Here is a 13301-nt window from a genome sequence, read left to right as displayed (position 1 = left end):
TATATATATATATATTATAGCTGATATTACGATGGCCATTTATGTGAAACCAATTATTGATAACTTCAATGTAATGAAAAAGCACCTAATACATTTTAAAATGCATATTCTTAATTTTTACATATATGTATGTAAAAATTGAAGTTTAGGTGTTAGGTGTGTATATATATAAGGATATATATAAGAATTTAGTGATATTTATGAAATGCATATATATATATATATATATATATAATGTGGTATGCATGTAAAAAATTGAAGGTTATTGAGGGTCCAGGTTTTAGCATTGGGCTTTATATAAATTATTATGGACTACATTTTTAAATATTTTTAGACTATATTTCAAGCTCAAATAATTTTTCAAACATCCCTTGAAAGCTCCATCCATTCAAAGGATTTGAAACAACAAAGCTACACATAGTTTGGTGCTTGCGATACCCTACATAGCATCATGGTGCTAGGCCTAGCATCGTGTGCTCCAGTTAGCTTTTATATATAGTTAAGTTTGAGGGGTGTATTTGACATAATGTGAGGATAACTTTTAGAGCAGCTTGGAGAGCCTATAGTGAAAAAATTAGGAAGAGAGCTCGTCCTTCTTCTCCTCTTCTTCGTTATGTTATTTTAGCTTAGTGAGAGCCACTTAACCACCTTACAAAGACAATGAGAATGAACTTTCTCTCCATCTCTTTCTCTTCAAAGTTGAAGTAGATTTCTACTTAAATCTTGGAGAAAATCTTAAAAAGGAGTAATTACCAACTCATAAATTTTCTTGTTTATGCATAGAGGACTTGTGAGATGGAAGTTGTCTTCAACCCCATGATGGTGAGATCTTCTTTATCCTTTTATTTACTTAAAGCCCCTAAGTTGAAGACAGATTTCTATGGCATGCTAGTGTTATAGAAAGATCGTAGGGTAAGAAGGTCACCATATTTTTGTCATCATTTCCTTTAAGTGATTCCAAGCTCTGCTTCTCCCTTATCTCTAATCTCTTGAAACTCATTTTTCACTTTAATTCTTTTGGTTATGAGATCTCTCTTCAGAGAAATCTCCATAATCCTAAAATAACTAAAGTGAGTTTATATTTAGTTTATAACCATTACATTGGAATGGAAACAATGGTTAAATATGCTCCATCCCTTTAACCCTTTAAATACTAACCATATATTATTTTATTCAATTAAATTTAGCTCCCACAAACTACTAAGCATAATTATCCACATTGACTAATTTTTATTTTGTGTAATAGTTTTACTGACGCGTAAAACTACATCTATGCTACTGATGGATATCTGTAATTTAAGAGTTGTGATGTATATCAGATTATATCCAGAATGAAAAGGATTTACAAATGAGTTCTTGAATGACGTTGAGGAATTCGTGCAGGTGGCATCATATATGTTTATCTATCGTTCTGAGGGTAAGTTTCAGTTTTCTTATGCGAAGCACAAAAATCAAGCACTTCTGCCACCCGAAGAAGTTAAGTTAGATCTTTACCGCAAGGGATTTAAACCTAATTATTGGTATTGGACTACACATGGTAAGCAAGAATCTGAAGTTCAGTTGAATCAAGGAGGTGCCTCGATAAGTTATGCCCCCCATGCAGAAAAATTTGATCTTAACACTCATGAAAAAATGGTTAATGATGCTCAAAGAGCTCAGTTTATTGGAAGCATTCAACGCGAGGATAAATCACCAAATAACAAATTGCAACGGTTCCATAATTTACTGGATGCTTCACAACAAGCTTTATGGGATGGTTCCACCACACATACAGAGTTATCAGCAGCGCTAAGAATGTTGATCATCAAATCTGATTTTAACATGCTCAAAGAAGCATTCAATCATGTTGTAACTTTATTGAAAGAGACTAACCCTACATGGAATTTAGTGTCGGATGACCTGCACATAACAAAATAGTTGGTTTCAAAATTAGGATTACGATGTGAGAAGATCGATTGCTGTGTTAATGGGTGCATGAGATATTACAAGACTGATGCAGTAGAGACGACTTACAAATTTTATAGTGTGGATAGACTCAAATAATGGTGGAGAAAGAATAAAAATCTAAAAATAATTCATACAAGCATCTATTTTATTTTCCGCTCAAACCCTTGCTTCAGAGGTTGTTCACTTCCATGTGTACAACCCCACACATGACTTGGCACAATATTGGATCTATTGGTATTAACTCAATGAGTCATTAGTCACATAGTGAGACCTGGAGACATTTTGATTTTACTTACCCAGATTTTGCGGATCGCTTCACCCCGTATAATCACACTGCAACCCCGTACTCATGTTGGTTAGTGATCATTATGCCATATAAGTTACCCCAAGATATTTGCATGACCGTGTCATTCTCATTTATGACATTGATCATACTAGGTCCATATAGACTGAGGAGAAAACATGATTTCTACTTACAACCTTTGATTGAAGAGCTTCAAATGATATGCGAGTCGAGTGTGATTACATATGAAATCATTACAAAGTAGATATTTCAATTGTGAGTGGCTCTTATGTGAAAAATTGAGGCAAATCTTAGTGATTTCTTGGCCTATAGGATTCTAGCTGGTTGGAGCATCGCTAAGAAAATTATTTTCCTTACTGCATGAATATGTCGAAGGCATATTTACTTTGGAACATGGTAGAAAAAAATAACCGGTTCAACTGCCACCAAATATTTCTAAGCCATAATCACCAGTTTTGAAGGAATAAAAATGCATTCTTCAAAAATAAGGTTGAGAGATCAAGTCCATCCCCCAAGCTTACTGGGTCAGAATATTGAAAATGATCAGTAAAGTGTTGAAGATCACCGACATACTTGAGCTAGCTTCAACTTGTCTTCCTGCTTTCAATGTCACACATAAGTGGATGAAGCACGGTATATTCTGTGATCATTTGTATTGGAATACTAATCTTATCAGACATAATATCGATGTTATGTACATTAAGAAGAATTTTTATGATAACAACTTCAACACTTTGATGTATATCAAGGGTAAGACAAAATAATGGACTTGAAAGAGTGTTGCAAAAGGAGGACCTTAGAGCTGTACGAGACAAATGGAGGTAAATTAATAAAGCCTAAGCTGCATATTGTTTTATACCAGATTAACAGAGAAGAAGTTTTGAGTGGTTTAATTCTCTGAAGTTTCCTAGTGACTGTGTTTTAAATTTAAGCCGTTGTTTTCTTGGGAACGGGTAATGTAATTGACATGAAAATTCACAACTGTCATATATGTTTGCAGTGTTTATTACTCATTGGATTTCATGCACCTTCAAAGCTGGTTCTCAATACCTTGATCGAAGTCAGTTTGTTTTTTAGAGAGTTGTGTGTGGAGATATTGAATGTTGACTCATTAAGACATCTTGATTTGAGTGCTCCTCTTTTCTTATGTAAGCTTGAGTATATATTTCCTTCTGGTTTCTTCGAATCTATGAAGCATCTACTTATGGATTTATGTTATGAGGCCATACTAGGGGGGCTGATGCAGTACATATGGATGCATCCCTTCAAGAGGTATGTCTTCCTGATGAAAACATTGCAAATAGCATTTTATTTCACACTAAATGACTACCTTATTCAATGTAAAATTTATGTGTTGCGTCTTTTTAAATAAAATAAAAAAATCTTTTAAGAATAAGGCACATCCTGAGGGATTGATCTGTGAAACATATATGTTGCAGGAGACGATAAGTTTCTGCTCATATTATTTTGAGAAAAATCGTCAATGAGTTTATATTTTAGGTGACATGCCTTAATGGCAAAATTATCTGTTCATCAAATTTCAGGTGAGTCATTAGGGAGGCATGACACACGATATCTAAGCAATAAAGAGATTAAGGCATCTGCATTGTACATCCTGATGAACGGCGATAAAGTACAACCATTTATATAGTAAGATTCACGGTCCCCAAACTCAATGTATACTGTCATTTATGATTAAGAATGTTAATTATATACTGACAATTTATAATACAAAGTACAATATTGTGAGTAGATTATTTATTGACAGCTTAAACATGGAGGATGAGTATTTGATAAGCAGGAAGTTTAAAGCAGGATTCCTAACATGGTTCAAATTATATGTACACACAATGAACACTTCTAATCATGCGCATAACATGATCGTTGCATTTAAAGTTACACTAATGAAACCTCTCTATTTGTTATAGGTTCAAAAGATAATAAACAAAATATCAAAGATTACTAAATCTTGCCTATGAGCCTAATCATGGTGTGACTACATAGTGAATATTTGAGATGAGCGATTAAACATTCCACAAGAGTTCCTACTAAGAAGGGAGAAAGACATGTTTTTATTTTAAAGAGTCTATTATGTTTATTTTTCATGATATATGCTTTTGGTAACTAATCTGTTTCTTAAGCAGATTCATACCCCATAAGCTGCTCGTCACCAGCATCACAAAGAATATCAGGAGCAAGTACAATGAGCCATATCTATCATGGAAGCAAATACATGTAGCCACTTGGGGCATGTGATTCAGAGAGTCTGAGGTACGGTCATGTAATTTGAATCATATTTATAAATTTGATCAAATTTTTTATACTAACACATGGATTATTTTTTACATTGCAGAGGTCCTTCACTTGGCTCCCAAAGCATCACCGCCAGATTTGTCAAATCTTAGAAACTTAGGGTAGATATCGTCTTGACAACATATTCACGATAGCCCATTAGGGGGTGAGCGGTCTGCCTGGATTGGTGAGAGGCTCTGGGGTCAGTTGACCACATCTTGGGTCTCTCCAAATTGTGAGAGGAGGAGGCAAATGAAATCGGTGAACCGGGCGATGGTGGGTCAAGGGGAGTTGCGCTCCATGTTAGCAGATCAGTCTCCCATACAGAACACTCTACATAATGCATTTTAGATATTTAAACATTAATTTAATTTTTTGAGTAATTTTTTTAGCGTTAACCATTTTTGTACGCTACACAGGCCAAGGAGTTAAGTTGTTCTCTCTCTGTTTCAGAGTTGCATGCTTGAACTCATCGGTGTCTAGAGACTATGCAGTGAGTCTCAGAGCATTCTCAGTGGGTTGTTGTAAGTTAAAAACCTTAAATTAAAAGTTTATTTTGACTATAGTTGTTGATAGTTTCAATTAAATGTTGGCTTTCATTATGCAGGAGGAGTTCGAGCAGCTCTGGGAGAGGCACTTGGCCACTCAGGCCCAAACTAAAGCTAGCAGTAGTGGTAGTCAGTCCACCACTACATAGTTTGAGTTCGAGCTTTGGACTTTAGCGGCAGGGAGGAAGAAGGTGAGGATTTATGGCCTTGAAGCGAAGCACGTAGCCTTCAAAGGCGAGCTCTTTCGTGGTCCTATTCATAGTTCTCCGAGTTTTTCATAGTCAGACCAGGATGCTCTTGCCAGATAGGTGGTTGCAATGATATCCGCTAGTTGCGTGAACAGATGCTACAAGGCCAACATAGAGTGAATGACTCTATAACGCGCATGACAGAGACCTTAGCAGATAGTCGAGGCAAGAAGCCGATGACATCCGTGCAGAAGGAGGATGGAGATGATGAGTAGTTTTTTTATGTTTTCTTTTATTCATAAGCATTATGTTAAACTTTTGTTGTGAAATTTTTTTGGAGTAATCTTACTATTCTTATTTAGAACGATTTTTGACAGTATCTTCCTTTTTATTAATGATCTGTTTCGAGATTTGATATGTAATATTACTATGCTTAATGTGGTATGTGATGTGCAATGTGTTTTTTTTAAGGTTGTGAAAATGTAATTGATATTTTAAATTTTTTTTCTATGTTACAGGTTTGCATCGAATTTACATCCGTTTTCAGACTGAAAATCCAACGTTATATCTACAATAATTTTTTCGTTGTTTTATCATATTTTCTGTTCCAAACGCAACGACAATTCAACACTAAGTTTCATCATCGGCTATCTTCATATGCAAATTTCGATGCGTGTTACGTATAATACAACGCAACAATAGATGCAAATTATTTCCGTCAGAATATTTTGATGTAAATTAGACGAAAATAAAATTACCGACCCCTGATTTAACATTTGAAAAAATCAGACAAAAATCAAACGTAAATCCGACGCTAACCCCTAAAATCATTGGAGTTGCATCCGACTTGCATTTCATCCGTCCGACACAAATATGTTAAATTGTTGTAATATGTTAAATTCTAGTTTTGTCATTCCCTCTCACCCACCTAATTTACTGCATCAGGAAGTCATATTGTCAATATTGATATTGCCGAATGATTCAACTTATATAAATAAACAAAATATTTAGTTAATAAATTAAAGGTAATTATTTATATCAAAACATAAATAAAACACAAATTGGTCCTAAACAATTTTTAAATATTTTTTTAAATATTTTTATATTTTATATGGAACCTTTTTGAGTGAAGAGGTCCATTGTACAACTTTAATAAAAATTAAAAATAAAAACATTAAGTTGCAACCACTAACTAATCATTTCTCTATTATATTGTATTCTTTTAAGCTCAGTCAAAATTTAGGACACGTTCTCCTCGCTTTCTGGTTGATTTCCATGTGGTGGATATAAGAGGCCGCAGCTGCAAGTTATTGTCTTTCTTCGACATAAGCCTTCAATAGTTTTATTTTCCTTGAAATATGACGACGCTTCACTTGCCAACAACAAAATTTTATCATTCGATATGAATTTTGAGGCATGACATAGATTTTGGTATTACTTTTTGAATAAGAAATATTCAAACCTCAATAAAAAAGTCATCCAGAACTCCCATTTCGACAAAATTAAAGTCAAGCTAACCAGCTCGACAAGAAGAACCCAATGTTACAAAAATCGGTCCAATCCGAACCAAATCCAGCATTGATCAAGCCATTAAACCATTTTTAAAAATTTTCTAAACACATTTTGAAGATCAAACGAATGTCGATTCCAACGTGCCCACAGTCAAATCGAGTGTCTTAACAAAACGAATCCAACAGGTCGAGCATCACTCAATTTTGATTTCATTAAGACACTTAAATGCTCATCAAATATTGTTCGATCAATGAAAACTCTTTGAGTCATCCGATCAAAGTAATTCATATTCCTGCATTAATTACACCCAGAATTCTATAAATAGAGCCGCCAAGTGGGGGTCAGTAGTGGTTTTTTCCCTTTACTAATTTTCCACATATAAACTTTTGGTGTCACTACTGGCTGTTTTTTTTTATCTGAGTATGTGATGAATTATTAAGCAACGCTAAGACGATAATCTGATACTCTACCGTCATGAATCTTCTAGCATGCATCAACATAATAACTAGAACATTTCCAACTCTAACTAGCTAAAAGATTCTTTAATGGAATAAGTGTAGAATCTTTTTTAAGATTCATTAATAAAGCCATTAATATCGATGATGAAATGCCAGTGATGGCCTGTGTATTGTATGTCTTATTTATTTATCTTTGTACCGGAGGTGAGCTTGCCTAGATAGTTAGAGATGGCAGGTTACAATATTATTAGCATTGATTTAGTGTAAAAGACAAATATCAACTTCATTGGTGATAGTTATGTTGGTGTTATTCATGTTAACAATGGTGTCAATCATGTGCATTAAGTTTGTTGACAATGGCAAGTATTGATGTTGTTGTGATGACTTGTGACAGCCTTATTGGCTTTATCATTGGTGTTCGACGATGTATATAGACCTTATTGGCAATAACAAGCCTTTCTATTATTCACAAGGCCGGCGACAATTCTTTTTTGTATTTTGTTGTTGTCAACTATGTGCATTGGCTATGTTAGCAATGAGAACATCAACATTTTTTTTTTCTTGGCGATGTTGAGCATCAACTTTACTGCCATCCAATGATTTCCTTGGTGATGATGGGAGCCGATGTTATTGCAATGGTATACAACAATCATGTAAGAGTTGATGTTGATGTTAACAACATGCATTGACCTAATTAGTGATGATATGTAACAATTTTTTTACTTTAAAATTGATTTTGATAATGTGTATGTATCAATCATATTGACAGTGGCAAACATCGATATTGTAATAATGACGGACAACAACCTTGTTCGTAAGGAAATCTCGTATGCCTCTACATTTATGTCATTTCAATTAGCAAACTCTCGTTGCTCCTTAGAGTAACATTGAGAGTTTGTGTGGGTTTGTTCTTAAGACTTTTAGGGTAATTTAGAACTATTATAATTCTTTATTGCCATATAAATATTTGAATATGTATCTAATATCAATGATTTTACCAAATGATTGATATGACATTGATATGCAATTTTCAACAACTCATAATATAGCATTATTTTAAAAATTTAACATCTGAACATTGATTATTGCACTACCTACGCTAAACTTTTTATGTACATATCAATCATATAGTTGCTCCTGCAAGTAGCAACTATATGGTAACACCTGAATAACACGAGGGGAATATTTCCTTGTTACCGGGCCGATCACCTTCACGGCGTAATTTCATTGGACTCCGCACGTAACTCTACGTGCGGAGTGCTGATGTAATATTTTTTATACTTGCAGTCTTATGATGTGAGTGTTCGCAGAATTGGGATGATTTCTATGAAAATAATTAAATTAGATAGCCGCTATATGAAAGAATCTCGAAATAAACATTTTTGTAAGTGTTGATATATGGTGCACATTTATTACTATATAATAAAAAAGTAATCTCCTATCTATGACTAAGAAAATTAATTACATACACCAAAATCTAAATGTATAAAAATTTTTATAATTAATAATAATACTTTAAATAATATATTTATAAAATTATATATTTTATTTAATTTATCAATTACAATTAAATACATTTAAATTATATTTAAATTAAAATTATTTTTTATCCGAGCAATAAAGCAATTTAATATGATCATTATAAGTAAAAAAAAAACAATTTATAAAATTTATAATTATATTATACATTATAAAATAAGAGAATTTACATACATACCACCCAATTCTTTTTTATTTACATATCTAACACTTAAACTTTACTTTTTAACATTAATATCAAAGGATTGTCAAAAAAGCTCGTTGTTCGCGAATAGTTAGTGTTCGGCTTGTCGGGGAGTTTGTGATCGGTTTGTTCGATAAACAAACAAAACGGAGACGAATAATTTTTTTTCATTCAGTTTATAAATGAACCAAACACAAACAATCAATTGTTTGATCGTGTTCAAATCGTTATTATTCGAAATATAAAATAATTTAAAATAATTATATATAAAAAAATTATCATATTTTAAAAATAATTATACTAAAAATTTATCATATTTTAAAAAATTAAATCCTATAAGTTATAATCAGATATTCAGGTTCCCCTCTTAGCTTATATTAAATTTTATAATTTTGTATTTATCTTCAAGTTAGTCTCTTAGCTTAAATTTTATTACATTTCATTTAGATTTATTTAATTTATTTGAGCGAAACATATTTTTTGGGAGTGAAATCTCACATATTGTCTCTAGATCTGAATTTTTTATTGATGAGATATGATATTATGATTTTATTGTGAGCTGTGTCTCGGCTATTTTGCATTTGTGTGGTGACTCTTACATGTTTAAGCATTAATTTCATATATGTTTAAGCTTTTGAAAGATTTTGCAAAATTCGAACAAAACAAATAAATTTGTAAGATTTCAAATAATTCGAACAATTTGAATAATTCGAACAATTTGAATATTGCAAACATATTTCAAAAAAATCAAATCAAACACGAACAATAACTTTACGAACAATTTCGGACACGAGCCTATTTCAAACACACGTAATTTCAAACGAACCGAACACGAACACGCGCTTTGTTCGTTCGTGTTCGGTTCATTTACACCCCTAAATATCACCCAAGATTTTCATATCACATCAAAAATATCATCATTTTTATTTTTAAAAACAGAAATATATATTTTTATGCCTAAATAAGATATTATATTTTGATTTATATCAAATTTAGTTCACAAAAAACACTAGAGTTAAGGACCCAAACCCAACCGACAGGATAGCCTTTGAAATAACTGACAGCATTGACTAGTGGTAATTTTAGGAAACCAAATATTTTTTCATTGTTTACAATACGATGTTCATATATAAAAAACATCATTCTAATTTTAATTAAATCATGATAATTTAAACCAGAAATTCAAAATCATGATGTGTGCCAGAAAATTTGCGTCGGTAGAGTAACAAATCATCGTCTTAGCGTTGTACGAGAATTCTGCACACTCAGATGAAAAAGAAAAAAACTGTGACTGCTCCAGAAGTTTTTACATGGAAAACCCGTAAAGAGAAAATTCACGGGGTCTGGTCCAGTTGCGAAAATTCACTAATGATTGATGATTATAGAAATCTCTTATCCCACAGATGGAAAATGATAACTATATTTTTTAGATTACAACGTTGACTTTTGGTTGGCGGTGATTGATGACGGTTGGCGGAGGTTGACGGTGATCAATGATGGTCTTCGGCGGTCGGCGATGGTCGACTGCGATCGGCGGTGGTCGACGACGGAGGTCGGCAGTGATGCAAAATTACAACTTATCCTCAAGGTCTCAGATTCTCTCTCCAGAATTCAGCCCCCCTCCCCCCTCATGAGAGGAATGTGACTCTATTTATAGTGTTCTGGGTGCAATTAATGCAGAAATATGAATCATTTTGATCGGACGATTCAAAGAGCTTCCCTTGATCATACAGCGTTTGCTGGGCATTTAAGTGCCTTAATGATGTCAGAATTGAGTGATCTCGGCTCATTGGATTCTTCTTGTCGAGCCGCTCGATTCAAGTATAAACTTGTCATATTCGACAACCCTTTGATTTTTCAAATGTGTCTGGAAATCATTTAAGTGTGGTTCAATGAATTGATTTGGGCTTGATTTGATTCAGATTATGCTAATTTTCATATCATTAGGTCTGTCTCATCAAGCCAGTCAGTTCGACTATAAGTCTGCTGAAATCATAGCTCTAGATGATTTTTTATCAAGATTTGAACGTTTCATGCTTAAAATATCGTCTCGAGATTTATGTCATGCCTCGAAATTCATGCCGGATAATGAAAATTTATTGGTGTCCTATCAATCATAAAATTATTATTAATATTATTATTATTTAAGTATAAGCTTTCGTTTTTTTCTTTTAAGGACAAAATTTGGATTACAAATTAAGCATAAATATTTTGTTTGACTACTTTTATATTTGCAAAATAGCCCTCCCCAATGCAGCGGTGCTTGATAATGTATAATATTAGATGCTAATAAAAAGAATTCAGAGGCTCCAAGTGCCTTCTTTATAGACTGTATACTTGCTTCGGTTTGAAATTTTTTATTCACTATGGCCTGCTAAATAATTTATTTTAGTTTTTAAACCTCCACAGCCCTTGTCAAACAACGATCCTCAATGGATCGTTCAAATAATCAACGACCACAAATCATATCTTATTCAATGCTATCATATTAAGGGCCCGTTTGGGGCAAAACACCGCCGTACCGTCTGGTTCGCGCGTTACGTCAGCTGATCCGAAACCGCGTGTGGGTTTTTACACTAAACACAGACCGCGGGCCTAACCATGTGGGCTGCTTTTCAGGATAAGCAGCTTATCATGAAACACACAAGTTGCCCCAAACACATCCTAAGTTGAACTTGAAATTGACTATTATTTTTTGAGAAATTATGAATGTACCACATAATTTGTATGTATCTGCATATCTAACATACAAAATTTGACATTTATATTTATAATATGTTTATGAGATGTTAAAGCTTTGAGTGCTATGAATATAAATATTAAGGTTTAGGTGTCAGATATGTAAATACATAAGAATTGTGTGGTATGAATGTAAATGCTCCCTTTTTTTTTTGGCTTTGATTATTGTGGGAATGAATTTGAATTTTAGATATATAAATTCATAAGAAATATGTAAATGCCCCAAAAAATTAACGAGGGTTTAATGGTTCATGTTAGAATGGACGGCGTGATGGACCCGTGCACGTTGAATTGCTATAATTTATGTCAAGACGTCGTCATATAAATTATCAGTAAACATTATTTTTGGACCCTTCTAAAATAAAATAAATAAATAAATATTTATAATAATTTAAGAGAGTATAGCATCCACCAACCCAAATGGGCAGGCTATTAAGTAACAGAAAAGCTCCAACAATAAAAATAAAAGAAAGGCCATTTATTACCCGTAATAATTTCAAATTACATTTACGTTGCTTTACTTAACGAGACATGGCAATTGACGGTTCAGACAGCAGGCGATTAGACGAGCCTTCCGACCAAACTCATATGTCTAAGAATTTTATTTCACATATAGGTGAGATCGAACCCGTGACCCAAACTTTGCCAACCAAAGTGTTACGATAAGCAGCACATGTTCTATTTTTTTTTCTTAACAATTTGGTTATGTATTTTTTGTTTTAAAAATAAAAATAAAAAACTTATATATATATATATATATATGTAAATTAAAATGTCATCAAAAATCTCTTGCTTCAGTGAGAGACGAGTTATTTTATCTTTATATATATATATATATATATATATATTATTGTTAAATATTTGGCATTTACATACAAATTAATCACCAATTTCTAAGGTATTTACATATATGTCGCCTAACTTGACATTTTGAATTTATACCCTATACTTTCTTTTCAAACCAAAAATATCATCGGCCTAACCATTTTAATGTTGATTTTATATTGAAATAATTTTGAGTTTGGATCGAATCAGTCAAACAACTCATTCATGATTAAGCAAGTTGAACTAGACATATTTTTAAAACCTCAACCACTGTGACAGAGCCCAATGCATAAAAACTCATCGAAAGCAATTAATTTTTATATGATGTATTTCATATATATAGCGATACTACATTAACAATTTTTCATCATTCGGCATGAATCTCGAGGTGTGACACAAATCACATTTTCGTAAAAGGGTATCTTACCCAATGCATACCCACCAAGGTAAGATTCCATTTTTTAGAGCCTTCCTAGATTTCTTAATTCATAAAAACAACTTTCTCCTCTATAGATGGGGTTAAATAAAAATCATAGTAATTAGAAAAGAGGAAAGATTAGAAAAGATTAAACCTTTCAAACTAAGGGAAGGCCAGGGTCCAAGAACAAAACACATAGATCAAGAGGGAAGAGGGAGAAGATGGTAGTATCTATCCAAAAGAAGAAGAACAAGAACGACAAAGCACCTAAGCAGCAGAGAAATCCACTAGCAAAAATGATCGAACAAGAGGAAGAGAAGTTTTTCACAAGATATAGAAAAAAAAAA

At 32.9% G+C, this 13301-nt stretch overlaps 1 protein-coding gene across 1 annotated transcript in view; it reads left to right on the top strand.

Moving 5' to 3' along the window:
• LOC110033337 (calcium/calmodulin-regulated receptor-like kinase 1) overlaps window positions 1-1917 on the top strand; it is a 6881-nt gene extending 4964 nt beyond the window's left edge. Inside the window, exon 2 of the mRNA XM_020737267.1 lies at window positions 1340-1917. Within this exon, the coding sequence (XP_020592926.1) occupies window positions 1340-1917 (578 nt within the window). The remainder of the gene's footprint in view (window positions 1-1339) is intronic.
• The last annotated feature ends 11384 nt before the right edge of the window (window positions 1918-13301 follow it).

Source organism: Phalaenopsis equestris, unplaced genomic scaffold (genome assembly GCF_001263595.1).
Source record: "Phalaenopsis equestris unplaced genomic scaffold, ASM126359v1 Scaffold001143, whole genome shotgun sequence".
Taxonomy (NCBI): Eukaryota; Viridiplantae; Streptophyta; class Magnoliopsida; order Asparagales; family Orchidaceae; genus Phalaenopsis; species Phalaenopsis equestris.
Note: the sequence above shows the minus strand (reverse complement) of the source record. Positions and strands in the feature narration are given on the sequence as shown.